Here is an 18,293-nt window from a genome sequence, read left to right on the forward strand (position 1 = left end):
ATAAAAGGAAAAGCATTGGATTGGATCATCTCGTTCCTCTCCGGAAGAACCCAGAGGGTCCGCCTCCCCCCTTTCAGATCAGAGGCCACCGAAGTCATCTGCGGCGTACCACAAGGATCATCGCTCAGCCCCACCCTCTTCAACGTCTACATGAGTCCCCTCGCATCCATCGCATGCCAGCACAACCTCAACATCATCTCCTACGCAGACAACACCCAGCTGATCCTCTCCCTCACCAAAGCCCCAAACATTGCCAAAACCAACCTACACGAAGGGATGAAAAACGTAGCCGAGTGGATGAAGAACAGCCGCCTAAAACTGAACTCAGACAAGACGGAAGTCCTCATCCTAGGTCCATCCCCCTCTGCATGGGATAACTCCTGGTGGCCACTGGCCCTAGGCAGCTCACCCAAACCAACGGACCATGCCCGCAACCTGGGATTCATTCTAGACTCCTCCCTCTCGATGACCAGACAAGTCAACGCCATCTCATCATCATGCTTTAACATCTTACGTATGCTCAGAAAAATCTTCGGATGGATCCCCACCGAAACAAGAAAGACGGTCACCCAAGCACTTGTCACTAGCCGACTGGACTACGGAAACACCCTCTACGCCGCAAACCACAGCCAAATTACAGAATAAACTCCAACGCATTCAGAACGCCTCCGCCAGGATCATCCTAGACATACCCCGCCACAATCACATATCCAGCCACCTGAGAGACCTTCACTGGCTCCCCGTTAACAAGAGAATTACGTTCTGTCTCCTCACCCACGCACATAAAGCCCTCTACGACCTAGGACCCAAATACCTCAACACGCGCCTGACCTTCTACACCCCCACCCGCCAACTACGATCATCCAACCAAGCCCTCGCCGCGATTCCACGCATCCGAAGAGCCACCATGGGAGGAAGATCATTCTCCTACTTAGCGGCCAAAACCTGGAATTCTCTCCCCACCCACCTCCGCCTTACTCAGAACCACCTATCCTTCAGAAAACAACTCAAAACCTGGCTATTTGATAAGTAGCAAACCCCCCCACTCCCCCTCTCAAGCGCCTTGAGACCCTCTGGATGAGTAGTGCGCTATACAAATACTTGACTTCACTTCACTTGACAGAGGCGGTCCACCACCAACTTGGCTACTTTGGCAAAGGGGACAATTCTCCTAATCTGGGGTAGATGAGATCATCCGGTGCCAGAATTACAGACTGACCATCCAGGTCATCATGTGGGAGGACTAGATTGGAATCGGGATGGGGCGCCATGATCTCGAAAGGCCCTCCTTATTGTTGGATTCCCCATGGGAATCATCATTGTCCCCATCCTGGCAGGAGAGGTTGGAGGTTGGGTCATGAGGCGCGTGGCCCAGCAGTGCCCCAGGGTTATTATCCAGGCCTGGGGGGGAGGCTGGAAAGGAAGGCCAGTCAAAGGCACTTAGATCGACTCCCATGTCTGCTTTGCGCTTGTGCGGTCGTTGGGTGCCCTGGTCAGGCGCTGTGAGGGACCCCTTGCGATGGGTTGATCTAATGACATACTTAAAGGCATTGGACAAAAGTAAAGGATTCCAATGAGGCGCAATCACTGTGGCGACATCCTGCTGTATTGAGGCTCTACCGCCTCACAGAATTTTCAATCAAAAGGAAGCACCGAAAGGGACTCCTCTTCCATGTATACAGCCTCCAGTTGTTGTAAATTGAAATTGCTGTTATTTATTTAAACCCTTTTAGGGGATAATATGGCACTGGGCGATACCAGTTAATGTAGGTGTACTAGAGAGCACGTAGACATCTGGGAGATGCTGTATATGTATATTGTATATGTAAATGTATATATATGTACATTTACATGTATGGGCATCTTTGTCTAACTCATGTAGAGAGGCTCATGACTGCAGGATATTTAGACAGTTTGGCCAAAAGAGCAAATTGTCAAACTGGTGATAGAGGCTGCACTGGTTTTAGGAAGGCATTCGACATCTGGCAGCACTGGGCTTTCCTGTGGGTGAGTATCCTACACAGGAAGTGGGGATAGCTGGGCCTTGATCATTTACTTGTTGTGCACCACCGACATATCAGAATGATAGCCCGCTTGTGAGTTTTGGTCCAGGGCAGTAAAAGCTGAAACTGACATTTGCTACCTTGATGAAGTGCAATGTATTTATTTATTTGATGATTTGCACAGTTACTTAAAACCATTGCAGTAACAACACAGACAATAACACATTAAATACTTTAGAAATGCTGTGTTGTGCATGTATTAGAATAACATAACTTCTCAAGGGAAAGAGATCCTGTATGATACCAATGCTAAAGAAGAAATTAAACCATAAATATCAGTAATAAAACCTGATTTGTGCCTGCGGCTATTAGAAGTCTTTTTAGTTGTCAAAGTGCAAGTGCAAAGGTGCAGGAAATATCAGATGAGCGCTTAAAGGCAGGAAGGGGCAAGTGCAAAAGTTCATAGCAAGGAGTCGCAATTGCAAGCTGGGACTGAGAATTGAGGGGGACCTGGTCGGAGGCTGTATCCCATTGGTGTGAGCCAGACTTCCTTAGCCATGTGCAAGAAATGCAAGGGATCGTTTGCTTCTGTTTTAACCGGACTGACCCGGTATGACATTGCTACTTACTCCCAACAGCTGGTCACTCACTTGATGGAGTGGCTGCGTTCAACCATTTCTGTCACTAGCAACCTGAACTTGACCAGTCACAAACTGAGGGTTTTCAGGGTCTGTTCAGTGGGAATACCATGCATTCTTGGGTGAAGCCAAAAAGTGCTTCGATACAGGATAGCTTTGCCGCTGCTCTCTGATTTTCTGTCTATCAATTTTGGCTTGGAGGATGGTTATGGTAGAGAAGAACTGTGGACTATATGTGCTGTTGGCCTTGCTGTATGCTTAAGCGGAAGGGGAGTCACGTTTTTGATTAAAGTTATCTGTGTAATGGCTTTCTTGCATGTTGTGATTTGTATTCATTTTCGGTTGGCTTGGCTACATCCTCATGTTAGTAAGGACTGGGGCAAGTGGAAGGTACATAATTTGTAATGTCTTTGCTACTTACCGGTAATAGCAGTGTTCTGATTCTGTCTTCTTCGCTTCATTCTTACATCCCACCCCTCATCCTAGGGCAGACTTAGGCTTCATCTGCTTTCAGCTCTGATACTAGGTTACCCCAGCTGAAAGCAGATGTAGCTTGGTGGCTTCTGGGTTGTAGAAACTGAATTCGGAGTGGAACCTTCCAACATGGCGACCAAGGTCCGACAAGTAGTTGGACGGTGAAGTGTCTGTTTAGGAAGAGAGTGCACTGCACATGTTACTGAGGATTGGAACGAGGAAGACGGCATAGGAATGAAGAGATTAACCGGTAAGTAAGAAAGGCTTGAAGTGTGAGTCTGACAGAGATTGCTGTTTTTAATATGTCATCATGGAATGTATACTGATCATTTGGTACGCTGCTGCCTAGCAGAGATTGTTTGTGGCTTCAGCAAAGAGAAGTGTGTCTTAAAAATATGAAGCTTTTAGATGAGCCAAATACTTCAAAAATAGTTCTTTTTTTGTTTTTGAGTTTACAATTTGCTAAGAATTATGCTTTGGTGTTCAACGCGATCATCAATGTTAATTTTAAAATGCGAAGGTTAGAAAATGTTTTAACCTTCTTCAAAACCTCAGTCAACACTTCTGGCGGGCGGAAGAGCTGAACAGTTCAAGCCCAGGGGTGCCATACATAAGAGTTTCCAATATTAATGCGAACACTTCTGGTTTTCTGTTTATTCAGTCTATGCACCCTAACAGTACACTTTTCTGTTTTAATTTCAGTACGAAAAACTGGAACACACCACTTATATTCGACCTGAAGGAAGGAACAGTCAGTCTAATTCTACAGACGGAAAGGTATAATTTTCTAACTCTTCCAGCCTTTATGATATTACAGAACATCTTCTGAGAACCAGGTCGGGAGGTCGATCAGTTAGTTGCTTACTTCTATAGATGTTTTCTTTCTCTTACTCCACTCATGCTAATCTGTCTGTCATCACGGCCTCTTTATACTGCTTCTCTGTTCCTTTTATAGTCTTGGCAAATGAATTGACTTTAAATTAAAGTTGCGAGCAATACAGCGCCCTTCGGTGTCAGATACATTCCCACCACTTAGAAAAGTGTCGGTTTTAGTGTGCTGCGAAACTGGTCCACAGTTTCTTAAGGAATTTAAATATTTATCCAGTATTGGGGTATCTTTCATAGATTCACATGCCTGAATCATTCCCCGTCGTCGAGGCGGGAGTCCCACGGTAAATTATATATATATATAGCAGTGCCTAAAAACCATTAGTAGTAGGCTAGAAAAGGATATAGGCCCAACTAGGCCCAAAACTTAGCAGCCTATCTACATCATTATGTAAAAAGAACTGAAAAAAGTAGCCTCAGCCAATCAGCTGTCCTCACCCTCTAGAACCTTCCCAGCTCAGGCAGTTCTCCTCAGATTTTCACCGCACTTCGTGTGTAAGGGAGTCTCCCTGAGTGCCTACTCAGTTTTTCTTCAAAATTTCTTCAAAATTCTCTCAAGATGTCTGAAAAGAAGGCTCTATTCAAGGCTTGTGGTTCCTGCTTCAAGAAGAGGGTACATGTGGACGACCAGCACTCTGATTGTATTTATTGTTTGCATCCTTCACATGTTGTGAAGGATTGCAGGATATGTCGAACCTTCCCTCCTAAGACCATCAGGGATAGAGAGGCAAGAGTTCTTTTGTGGCTGAAGTCGTCTGCCACAGATGATGAGGACAGAGCCTCTACCTCAAGTAAGAGAGCCAGTTCCAAAGAGAGGTGTTCTCCTGAGAGACTGAAAAAACCTAAACTCTCTCATAAACCCTCTGAGTCCACGAAGACTGCTGCGTCAACAGCTTCTACTGTGAGTACAGTCCGCACTAAAGCTGTCTCTTTGGTGTCCTCTCTCACTGTCACCACCTATTCTACGTCCTCTACGTCTTCAAGTACTGTTACCACCTCAGCAATTACTTCTCCTGTGATGTCCGTCATGGTTTCTTCTTCAGAGAAAAAATCATTGAAGAAAAGCTCGTCGTCGACGAGCCTTCCGTCGACGACCAAATCACCATCTACGAAGCATTCGTCATCGCTTCCGTCGACGCTTCCGTCGACGGCTACCCCGTCGACGAAGGTTTCCACCATCCCGTCGACGAAGACCCCGTCGACGAAGATCCCGTCGACGAAGATCCCGTCTACGAAGGCCTCGTCGACGAAGGCCTCGTCGACGAAGGCCCCGTCGACGACAGGTCCGTCGACGAAGACCCCGTCGACGACAAGTCCGTCGACGAAGACCCCGTCGACGACGAGTCCGTCGACGACGAGCCCGTCGACGAAGGTTTCAGCTCCATCGACGACGAAGAGTCCGTCGACGGATCCGTCTACTAGGACGCCTTCAACACAGTCCTCGTCGACGATTCCAACTCCGATGACGATACCGTCGACGACAATGCCAGCAACTCACACTTCTGTTTCACTTCTACCGTCGACAGCAGCGCTAGCATCTTTGAATGCGCCGTCTACGCATTTGTTGCCCACATCTCCGGTAAGGGTACAGTATACCCATTTCCAGATGAAATCATTTCAGAGACAGAGTTACTCTCATTTGTCTCCCCTCTTGCCTTCGCATATTCTGGAAAACTACGTGGAGGCAGATTCTGATGATGAAGGGGATGATGACGAGCCTTTTGGAGTTGCCCATCATCCTTCTCAGTTACACATCAAATATCAAGAGGATGAAGATGATGATGACGTTCATTACTATCAGGAAAATTTAGCTACTCCTTATCATCAGGAGCAACAACACGCAGAAGACACGACTCATCTTCCGTCTTCTCTCATTCATGATTTGCAGGCCATGCTGGCTGATTATCGTCAGAGGTTTCCACCAACTCTGCCTGCTCCAAATCCTGTGCCAGTAGTCTTGCCGACAAATTCCCCGCCACATCCTTCGCACTCGCCAAGGCAGGATGTTGACCCCGGGGCTGGTGGTCATGATGTTGACGTCTCCTCTCCAGATGAGGATGAAAGTGAGGATGGTGAGCTTCCGGATTCTACGCCTACGGAACCATGGAATGATTACATCATTCCTATGCCTTCTTCTAATTTGCCACGACCTTCAGATTCTCCGCCAGAAGACATAGGAGGTTTTCATAACATCATGCATCGGGCAGCTGCTCGATTTGCAATTACAGTTTCGGTTGAGCAGACTGACTGTTTTCTTCATGATTTCAAAGAAGGGTATAGAAGGGTATCTAGATCTATCCCTATCATTGAATACATTTGGAAAGAAGGGATTAATATAATGAAGACGCCAGCGTCCATCCCGGCGGTTCTTCCAAGAGTCGACAAGAAGTACCGAGCACCACCGGATACTCCTTCATGTTTGATCGGTCATCCACGACCTGACTCAGTGATTTTACAAGCGGCTCAACAACGATCCAAGAATCCGGCAGCACCAATTTCAACACCTCCAGACAAAGAGGGCAGGAGGTTGGATGCGATTGGGAAGAAGTTCTCAATTAATGCCGCTGCTACTGTTAAGATTGCTAATTCTTTGGCAATTTTAGCACGTTATGACAGACAAATGTGGTCAGATCTGTCGGAATTCATCAACCTGGTTCCCGAAGACCGTGTTGAAGAGGTCAGGAAGGTTGTCATGGAAGGCGAGCGGGCAGCTTCTGAGATTATCGACTGCGCCCTCGATGTCTCTAATACAGCCTTTAGACAATTGGCCGGAGCGGCAGTTCTTAGACGGCACGGATGGCTCAAGGCGACTTCTTTCAGACCTGAAGTCCAGACCAAAATACTTGACATGGCCTATGATGGCGAGTTATTGTTTGGCAAACACATAGATGACGCATTGCTTGCGATCAAGACGGATACTGATACGGCCAAATCGCTTGGTACACTACAGTATAAGCGAGGTTTTTTCAGAGGAGCAAGAGGCCGTGGTTTTCCTTCCAGAGGACATTATCAAAATCAGCAAAACCGCCAGTATCAGCCTCAAAATAAGCCGTACTACCAACAGTCCTATCGACAGTCATCGTCAGCGGGTTTCTCTCGTCAAGGAGGGAAACGACGTTCTAACTACCAGGGACGCGATTCAAATAAACGCCAGTGAGTTTTGCCGGACACCATCCTTTCTTCCTTCCCTCCCCGTGGGCGCCAAGATCTCCGCCTTTTATCAACAGTGGCGGAAGGTAACTTCAGATCAGTGGGTTCTGGACATAGTCAAACACGGACACACTCTGGAGTTCTTGCAGAAACCTCCAACGTCTCCGCCCAGGGGTCCCTCCCCTCCTCGTCTTCATTTGTTATACATGGAAGCCATGAAGATGCTACACAAAAATGCGATAGAAAAAGTTCCAACATCCCAGAAAAATCAGGGGTTTTACTCTCGTTTTTTCCTTGTGGAAAAGGTTTCAGGAGAGTGGCGTCCAATTTTGGATCTACGAAACTTAAACAAATATCTGAAAAAGCAGAGTTTCCGCATGGTGACGCTCGCAGATGTCCTCAATTGCCTCATGGAAGGCGATTTCATGGCTTCCTTGGATATGGAAGACGCTTACTTCCACATTCCCATTCATCCAAACCACCGCAAGTATCTGAGATTCACAGTGGCTGGTGTCCATTTTCAATTCAAGGTCCTCACTTTCGGCCTGAAATCTGCACCGAGAATCTTTACCAAGACTCTAGTTCCGGTTGCAGCTGCGTTGAGGTCACAGGGAATCCAAGTATTCCCGTACCTCGACGATTGGTTAATAAAGAGTCCGACAAAAACTTCAACAAAGCAATCGGTCACAAGTGCTCTGTCAATGTTCTCGAACCTGGGCCTGACCCTCAACGTCAAAAAATCACAACTGCAACCCAAACGAATTCTGACGTTCCTAGGAGCAGTACTAGACACTTCTCAGTGCAAGGCCTTCTTGACCCAAATTCGTCAGGACAAAATCACAAAGCTGGCAAGTCAAATACGGTCAAAAAAGTCTCTTTCGGTCCGACAGTTTGTTTCCCTGCTAGGGATGTGTTCCTCTGCACTCCATCTAGTCCCACTGGCTCGACTCAGAATGAGGCCTCTACAAGAGGAATTGCATCGACAGTGGCGGCAGATAGACGGATCTTTCGAGGACCGTATCAAGGTCACGCCCAAGATGAAACAAGCTCTTCTATGGTGGGCGGCAAAGAAAAATTTGTCTCCGGGGCTCACTTTTCTTCAGACCCTACCGGAATTTACTCTGACGACAGATGCCTCCATGGAGGGTTGGGGAGGCCATCTTCAAGACCTTCAAGTGCAGGGACGGTGGTCCCATCAGTACAAGCACAAACACATCAACTGCCTCGAGTTGAGGGCCATTTTTCTTTCCTTGCGAGCCTTCCTGCCAAGAATTGCGGGCTCTGCAGTGCTGGTGCGCACGGACAACACCACCAGCATGTTTTACATAAACAAGCAAGGGGGCACGAAATCTCTAGCCCTGTCTCTTCAAGCGCAAGAAATGTGGGAATGGTTACTCCATCACAAAATTTCCCTCAGAGCGGAACATGTTCAGGGAATTCAGAATTCTCTGGCCGACGATCTCAGCAGATCGTTCACAGGATGTCACGAGTGGGAACTCGAACAAAGCCAAGTGGAAACAATTTTCCAGCTCTGGGGCACACCAACGCTGGACCTGTTTGCCACGCAACAGAACAGCAAATGCATATACTTTGCCAGCAGGTTCCAACAGCAAGGATCGAGAGGAAATGCCCTGTTGATGAGGTGGACAGGAATCTTTGCGTATGCCTTCCCTCCAATTCCTCTCATCCCAAAGGTTCTACAGAAAATGAAGAGGGAACGTTGCTCTCTAATCCTAATTGCTCCTCGCTGGCCAAGACAGTATTGGTTCCAGGAGCTTCTGATACTCTCCCATCAACCTCCACTGCGCCTCAAGCCGACACTTTCAATGCTGACAAGGGAGGAAGGACAAATACTTCATCCAGATCCTCAGTCGCTGCACTTGCACGCCTGGCTCCTGACTTCCTAGAGTTTAAGGACCTGGAGATTTCTCCAGACTGTAGAGCTGTTCTATCTCAGGCTCGTGCACAGTCTACAATCAGAACCTATCGCTTCAAATGGAAGAGATTCTGTTTATGGTGCGGAGAGCGTGATGTCCATCCACTACAAGCTCCTCCAGAGCAGATTCTGCCTTATCTGCTGTCTCTAGCCAGATCAGGTCTCGCTTTTTCTTCTATCAAAGTTCACCTTGCTGCCATATCCAGATTCAGAAAGAGTTACAACAAGCCATCTTTGTGCTCTTCCTCTTTAATTAAACAGTTCCTTAAAGGATTATTTCGAGTTTTCCCTCCAGTGCGGCCTCCTCCTCCTGAGTGGGATCTCAATATTGTGTTATCTCAATTGCTGAAAAGGCCTTTTGAACCAATTCATAAATCAGAACTTAAATTCTTGACTTGGAAAGTGGCTATTTTGTTGGCCCTCACTTCAGCCCGGAGAGTAAGTGAGATACAAGCGTTCACTATATCGGAACCTTTCCTACATTTCTCAAAAGATTGTGTGACACTTAGAGCTCATCCTAAGTTTATTCCCAAGGTTCCGACCCAGTTTCACATCAATCAACCGGTGAAACTAAAATCTTTCTTTCCAGACCCCAAGACTCCAGCTGAAAGGATGCTGCATTCCTTGGATGTCCAAAGATGTCTCAAATTCTATTTACAAAAGACAAAAGATTTGCGCAAATCTACCCAACTGTTTGTAGCTTATGGCCAAGCTACACGTGGTCAGGCTGTGACGAAAGCAACTATTGCCAGATGGCTTTCCTCTGTCATTGTCTTCTGTCATGAGAAAGCGAACAAGCCACTGACAAGAACGGTTAAGGCGCATTCAACCAGGATGATGTCAGCGTCTACAGCCTTATTTGCAGGGGTGACCCTGGAAAACATCTGCCGTGCTGCTACATGGAAAAGTGTCCATACTTTTACCAAGCACTATTGCCTGCAGCCGGTGTTACATGAAGATACGTCAGTGGGAGAAGCAGTGTTGCAGCATCTTCTTCACTGAGGTCAGCCTTTTATGGTTTTTTCTTGTTTTCTATTGTCACATTTGTGCTAACATACTGTTTTAATGTTCTATATATATGGTATATGAAGGTATTGTCATGATTATGCATATGTACTGAAATATGTTCTTGCTCTAGTACCTTCCAGGTTGTGTGGGGATATATGGTTTGGATTGTCTCCCACCTTCCTCTACCGACAGTTATGGTTATTACTGCTTGCTATTCTGATTCAGGCATGTGAATCTATGAAAGATACCCCAATACTGGATAAGAAAACAAGTTACTTACCTGTAACTACAGTTATCCAGTATTGGTATCTTTCATAGATTCACATGCACCCACCCTCCTCCCCGACTGGGCAGTTCTTATTATGGATACTACTTCTCACTTGTGCTGGGAAAATCTGAGGAGAACTGCCTGAGCTGGGAAGGTTCTAGAGGGTGAGGACAGCTGATTGGCTGAGGCTACTTTTTTCAGTTCTTTTTACATAATGATGTAGATAGGCTGCTAAGTTTTGGGCCTAGTTGGGCCTATATCCTTTTCTAGCCTACTACTAATGGTTTTTAGGCACTGCTATATATATATATAATTTACCGTGGGACTCCCGCCTCGACGACGGGGAATGATTCAGGCATGTGAATCTATGAAAGATACCAATACTGGATAACTGTAGTTACAGGTAAGTAACTTGTTTTCGTACTCACTTCTGATCCTTTGAAGGTGTGGTGCATTACAGTGTTTTTAAATCATCAGATAGTTGTGTGTGTCTCGATTTTAATTTTTTTAATCTGCGTAAAATGTATCTCTTTAATTTATGCCGTACTCTGGTTACAATTCCTAATCTCACACCTATGAAGCTTATACTACTCAGTTAAAAATAAATAAAATGGATTGGGTTCCGCCAATAAAAGGACCACGACCCTCTCACCCTCCCTGGCTCACGTGCTGCTCTCCAAGTGTCCCGTTGACTTTACCTTCCAGTATTTACCACTCAGCAGTCGTTTTGGGGTAGCTTTTTCCACCCATGTAATACAGGCTATACCAAAAACAGTCTAGTTCCACTATATCCCATTGATTTGTGCTGATTCAGAACCGTTAACTCGAATTCTGGTTTAAATGTTTAATGCATTAATGGGTCTGGTTTTAAAGTACAAGTCCTGTTGGGATTTGGGTCAGCTCCCTTCCGCCATTTTATTGAGCCACCATTATTCACATTTTTGATCAGCTCATAGCTACTGAAGAGTCTAACAGTAAACTGGACTGAAGGTCTGTCACACTAAAACTAGACTGGCCAGACTTAGTTAAACATTTTTTTTCATATTTGAATTTCATTGACATTTTTTGTATGAAGCATTAATCCTTGTTCACTGTTTCAATCCCTACCCTATTTAAGATTAGAAGTCTGTCAGTTAGTAAGATTTCCAGTAATGTCATTGGTCAGACTCCATTTCATTCTGGAATATGGGATTACCTGGCTATTGTTTGTGCATTCCAGATTTTTTAGGGTTCCATAGTACAAGTTTAAAAATATAGGCATCTACAGTTTGAAACAGACATCTGAAGTGTAATTAGCGCAGGTGGTATCTGGTGCCATCTAGGAGGCTAGGTTGAAGTAAACTTTGTCCCAGGCTGGGTAATATAAAAAAATACCCTGAACTAAAAATCTGAAAAGATTCCGAGGCATGTGATCTCTGTATGCCTGCTTGGGCTTAGCAACTTTGCCTGCGTAAAGGTTTCCTTGAAGCAGAAATGGCTTCCCTGACAAAATCTCTTTTGCGTGCAGCACCTGCTTGTTAATCTTGTGTTCCTTTCAATGGGAATAGAAATTTGGAATGCATCTCCTCAATTTTATGACAATCAGTGCCATAATTTTGCAGAAAATCGTTTCAGAGTTCCATTGCTTGAGGATGCGCTATATGTGCAATTTACTGATTGCAATTTGCGTCCTTTTCTTTGTCACCAGTAACGATTTTTAACAAAGGGCATGTGTACTAATAGGTCGTTACTTAAAATTCTGAATCATGAGAACCCTACCTGCTTCATGCATATTAATGGGGACCCTTTCCCATTTTTTAATCGATGACCACTACCGTTCAGTAGTCGGTAAAATATTAATGCGTTGCGACTGGATTTCGGTCGCAAAACATTAGTACATACCATAAGATATCAGTACTTGGAAGAGACACCCTAAACATGCCAATTACAAATGCTGATTTGGTATGGTTTCCTAAATCAATTTAACTTGTTGCTGAATCGCAAAATGGTTTTAGTACAATCGAAAACACATATACTGTTCGCAAGCCCTGCGATTTACAGAAACCTGGGGGTCTATTAGGATGGCGGGCGGATCGCCACTGCCCGTATGGCGGTGGCGATCCGACCGCCATTTCCGTCCTCCCGCTTAGCATTTCCCCCGCCATATTATGATGGCGGTGGGGACCTAGGCGGACGGGTCCCCACCGCCGGTATGCAATCTGCCCGATTGCCTACCGGGCAGAAAAGACCTGCAATATGATGGCAGTGCCTTCCAGGCACAGCCATCCACATTACGATGATGGCAGTCTCATGCCTTTCCATGGTGGAGACTCCACCATGGAAAGGCATGCGGAAAATGCCTTTGGGGGCCCGTTGCGGGCCCCCAGGGGGTTGGATCGCTGCACTTGGGGGGGTACCCATAGTACCCCCAGACATTTGCATGCACAGGGTGGCAGGCACCACGCGGTGCATGCCACGTTGTGCATGCAAACGCACAACATGCCCTTTTGTGTGTCATAATTTTTTATTGGAGTTCAAAGATATGCAATTTCATAGGTTACAAAACAATATAATAAATAACATTGTGGCGGGTGCTGAATACAGCACTGCCCGCCACAATGTTAAATATACAGGATGTGACCACCATGGTGGCGATCGCATCCTAATAGGCACAGCGTGACCGCCGCACCACTGGCGGACGGTTCCAGCACCGCTAGGGTGGCGGGCAGACTGGAGTCCGTCTGCCATCCTAATAGACCACCTGGTGTTTGCAACCAATAAACACGCTCATACATCTTCCCCTTAATTGCTTGAGTATATCTGTACCAATTCTCTGCATCATGAGCAGGCGTTGTCACCTTCTTCAAGCACAAGGGTGAGGGACTTTGTCTCCCTAAGCATGTGGTTTTCTCTAAAGTCATTCTTAGCTGTATGATATTCTTGGAGATGGAGGGCTTCAGTTAAGGTTCAGATACAAACTTTTCTGACAGTGACATGTTTCCTAGTGTTCATAAGAAGATGCCATCCATTGAAAGGAATGTTATAAGTGCAATTATAGGTACTACCTCTACTTGAGCAAGGAAGGAGCATCTTAAAATTAATATAATAAAACTGTTGGTTGAGTTTATACCGCCAGGTCTAATTTTACTGTGGCAAGGATGCAAACGTATTTTGGGTCAATTTGTATTTACCCAACATAAAACATTCTTAATTCATTTAAAATGACCCCACTGACCATTCCTTGCAGAAAGATGAGAGTAGCATAGAAACTGGTGGAAAGGACAATACAAGCCCTGTTGTCTTGTTACCTGATATCTAAATTATGGCTACCAAAGCTGAGCCTGTCCACCCTTTAGTGGGACCACACTAGTTTTACATTATGTTGGAGACAGTCCTCGGTAAAAAAAATAGCAGGGAAAATGCACCAGACCCACCAACATTAGACCATTGACCAAAGTACTCTGCAGCACAGCGGTGCAGACTTTGTAAGCTACTAGAGGGATCAAGGCACAAAACTTACCTTGCAGGGAAATATTAGAACGAAGAACCTGGGTTAAGCATACCTGGAAAGTATTTTCAAATTCCACTCTCGTCCATTAATATTTTAGTCTAGTCGTGACCTGAAAGTAGTCTGCAAGGATAATGTCACTGCCTGCTGCCATGTCTTTCTGACAAGAGCTTGTGGAGTAGAATCTTTGCAGTTTTAAGCAATACCCCAATACAAAATCCAGCATAGGATTCAGTTTCAAAAATCAGTTGCATTAACCCAACTAAATTCCCTTTGGCTGTCTAGATTTCTTTATTTGTGTGCTTAGTACTCTATTAGGAGCGTCATGATCTGAAAAAAAACCACCCTAATGGTTATGATCATGAAGCCTGACACTTCGTCATGCGCTGTAGTTCTGTCTGGCTCTGAGTTGGGAGCAAACTGCATCCTCCGCTCTTCTCCCACACCAAAATACTAGCTTGTAGTCACCCTGCTGCATCCCCAAAATCCCTCAAGTTCACCACCTGCATTTGGGCTTACTTATAGTTTTCAATATCAGTAAGATAGCATAGGAGACATGTTCACACGTTCATCTCCAGCTCGCCCCTCTGAGTTTTCCATTCTAACCACATGCCACCCACATATGGGGGGACTTGCGGTGCAAGCTACACGACCAATAGTTCAGTCTGGCCTCCTGGTTGGAGCATACTGGCCCCCTAACCCTCCTCCAACACTTTAAATCTGGTCTGAGGAATCTCCTGGCAGACACTCCAGGTTCATCAATGTAAGCAGCAAGGGGGCCCTCTCTGCCAAAGGGACAGGGCACTATACTAGTCTGTTAAGTCAAAAAGAGATTGCCTTTGGGCGTGCTTGTCAAATTTCACACACACTTCCCACTCTTACTTTATTCCCAATCAACACATTGTGTACACCCTCTGTTACATTGAAGTTTGAGTACCACACCTGTATGTTATTGAAAAGTTAGGTAACTTTATCAATAAATAAATCACCATGTCTAATCTAAAGTACACGTATCACATTTCATGAAAGTATCAAAAAGTATAAAACTACCATCACAATGTTTAAAAATGATATAAAATACCCCATTTAAAAACCTTTTTATAACACTTGACGAGGTATTTTTCTTTTTTTGTCCTAATTCACAGTCAAAAGATGCACTTATGACACTAATCTGACGGGCAGTGAAGGACAGAGTGGATATTAATGGCTTGAAGATACTCTGTGTACTGAGCAATGATTCAAACAGATTTGTGGATGAAAAGACATGTGTGATTGTCTACTATACTCTCCCTTTCTGTTTTTCATTTTTATGTTTTTGTATTTGTGTAATGAAGTGTTTTTGAATGTGACCGTGACTTGCTTACATCCATCAAGAGGAGACTGCTATAGGTGCTTCCAGACAACGACACCTCAATGCGTACTGCAACATTCAGGGTGGAGCGGGGTCTCATACCATGTGCCTGGAGGCCTTTTGCCTCTGGAAATGACTGAATCACTAAGGCATCTTCTTGGTGATAAACTACCTGGCAGCTCATTGAATGTCAGGGCGTATGAGCTCAGCCTTCTGCGCCATGCTGTTCATTAGTGACAGTTACCCCCGGAGGTGGCACAAGGTCGCGAATGAGGAGAACCATGGCTCGGTCTGTTGACCACTGCAGAGAACGTGCAATGTCAGCACTTCTACCCGTTGGAGTTTCCAAGGGGTCTCTTGCCAGGTGAAGCATTTCTCCTTGAGTGAAACTCTGGACTCCTGTATGCTTTATCGCCGCTACCATTCCTGCCCTGGGTACTCAAGAAAATCAGGAAAACCTGGCCCAAGCCATCCCAGTAGCTCTGGGTGGGGCACAGAGAGTTTCGTATTCAGAACTCCTGGACTTGAGTGTATGTCCACCGATGAGGCTGCCCTTTCGGGAGGACTTGCTGTTGCAGCAACAGGGCAGGGTTCTTTACCCTGGCCTCTTTAATCTCCACCTTCAATGCATGGAAATTGAGGAACGACAGCTGAACACCTTTGACCTTGTCGGAGGTGGTTGATGCCAACTTGGCAGCCAAACATCCCTTGACGAAAACTGTATATGGCAGTCGTTGGGAAAAGTTTGTGGTTTGGTGCGGTACACGTCAGATAGAGCCCCTGCAGGCCAAGTGGCCTGGCGTTTTGCTCTTTGTCTTGCCTGGCAAGGCTTTGCTTTGGTCACAGTTTAAGATTATCTGGGTGTTCCTTAGGTGGTACTGAAGGTATAGGGGCAGGTATCTTTTGAATCACAAGTCATGGTGAAGATTTTCCGGTAGTGAACACACAAGGGTCCGGTGTTTCCACAACATGTTCAGAGAGTCTAGTAGCCTCTGGCTACTGGCCTGGACAAATGGGGTCTCGATTAAAGCATTGACCATCTATATATTTGGTTCAGGACAACCCCTTCCATCTAGAGAGACAGGACCCCAAGCGAGGGGTTGGATTTCAGGTTAGCTAACACCTCTAAGGATGGCTGAGGAGGTACGTTTAGGCAGGTTTATTGAGCAACTCCTCAACCAAGGGGTAACATTCTTGGTTCCTGTGCAATTGGCTTGGGCGACTTTATGGCTTCTGGGCAGTGTCAGTCTGTCAAGATGTACTCCAAGCGTGTCTTTCCAGTCAACTAGGCATTCACTCATTTCTGCTTACGGGATCGCTCCTCTTAGCAAGTGTTTCCCTAGCTCCTCATAGTAGGTAGGTAGATCTCATCTGTCACCACAGGCCCATCTGTAAAGTTACTTCATGTTTTCTGGACTTAGGCCCTGTGGAGAGAGACTTCTGAGCTGTGGCTCCATTTATGGCTCTAACCATCATTCTTCTGTCCTGATTGTGGTTCACATGAATTTCTTTTAGACAAGTCCAATGTTGAACAACGTACTAAATGAAGAAGCCAAGAGCTATTCTTCTCTGTGGCTACGCCTAGACTACAAGGAAAGCCTTCCTGGGAAGTATTCTTCATGTTCTTGGATCACAAGTGTGCAGACTCTTTTCCTCCGTCCATTCTGAGACCACTTTGTGGTGGGTCAGGTGAATGTGTAGAGTCCCCGATCTGTAGAGTCCATTCACGCGGACGTTGATCAGAGGCAGGAAACGGGCAATAGTTGCTTTTTAAGTGGCAGGACAAAAAAGCCCATGCACATCAAAAGGTAGTGGGCTGCCTCTGTCTTCAAAATCTCAGGCTCTCTTAGTTTCAAGAAGGGCTTGAAATTTGTATTGGAATGCTATCATGTTGAAAAGATCATGCTGCCCCCATTGTACAAGTCCTAAACATGATGAACTGAAAGGACACCAGTTATGGGGGATTGAACCGACCTTTACATCGAGGAAGTGACAGGCAGTCCTCCTTGCCCCTATCCCCTCCACTTCCACCAGTACACAAGGCTTCAGATTAAAACGCTTGTTCCTGTCTCTGAAAAATATGTCGCCACCACTATCATTCTATCAAAGCCTTGGTGAAAGGGCCTGGCCACTCTCATCATAAGGGAGTTCACATTTCTTGCACTCTGGCATAAGAGCCTAACTCAGACTGAGCCATTAGTGTTTTTGTCAAGCTCAAGGTTAGGAGAAATGGACAGATCTATCCAGGATTATGCAAGGGCAGCACATCAGAGGTTCGCAAAGCTGCACAGTAGGCTTTCAGCCCAGTAAAGGTCCAAATTCATTAAGAGGTTTTCATGCGTCTCGGCTGAGATAGCGGAGTTAGCGTTTCTGAGAATACAGATGGTCCTCTATACTGAGACCCCAAAATCTGACCTTTTAGCCCGTTATCATAGACGTACATCTCCTCAACAGTCTCAAGAATTTGGTGATGTGTCCCTGTCCTGTTGTAGCATGTATTCTGTTTCTTTCGATATATAGATACAAGTGACTATTTTCCACGGTTGCCATGTATTTGATCTTGAATGTGATCTTGAGTATTCTTCCTGGAGTAGGTTCCATGTGTGACAGTCCAAAGGTTTCCTTGATCTCTTGTGCATGATGATTGCAATCCCAAAAGTCCAAATGTGATATGAATTGGATAGATGCACAGCAAATGGGTTATGTGAGGTAATCACATTAATTTGATTTTATGGTGCACCGAAAGGAGGCGTCGAGGGTCCAGCGACGTTTTAACAATTGAGATAAGAAGTGAGACTAGGTAAAACCTAGAATCATCCCTTAGCGGGCACACAGTTCATTGTCTTCCATATGAGAAAGACTTCCACTCTTGTTAATTTCTCAATGTTAGTCTTTATTTCATGGCGTTTTAAGTATCAAACGTTCAAACAAGTTTGTGTTGACCTCTTAAGTGCTTCTCAAACATATTATTATCTTCAGGCAATGTCATAATGGTATTACCAATGCATTTCGGGCATTACAAATCATGCCCTTCATCAGGGAGACGACACTGTAAAGAATATGATAAATAAACATTACTATCTAGTGCAC

At 45.4% G+C, this 18,293-nt stretch overlaps 1 protein-coding gene across 2 annotated transcripts in view; it reads left to right on the top strand.

Annotated features, from left to right (window-relative positions):
• The window catches only part of IFT80 (intraflagellar transport 80), a 326,686-nt gene that overhangs the window by 218,580 nt on the left and 89,813 nt on the right, over positions 1-18,293 (top strand). For both annotated transcript variants that reach the window (XM_078666860.1, XM_078666859.1), the window contains exon 11: positions 3,818-3,892. In XM_078666860.1, coding sequence (XP_078522986.1) covers positions 3,818-3,892 — 75 coding nt within the window. The remainder of the gene's footprint in view (positions 1-3,817; positions 3,893-18,293) is intronic.

The sequence above is a fragment of the Lissotriton helveticus genome, chromosome 11, assembly GCF_964261635.1.
Source record: "Lissotriton helveticus chromosome 11, aLisHel1.1, whole genome shotgun sequence".
Taxonomy (NCBI): Eukaryota; Metazoa; Chordata; class Amphibia; order Caudata; family Salamandridae; genus Lissotriton; species Lissotriton helveticus.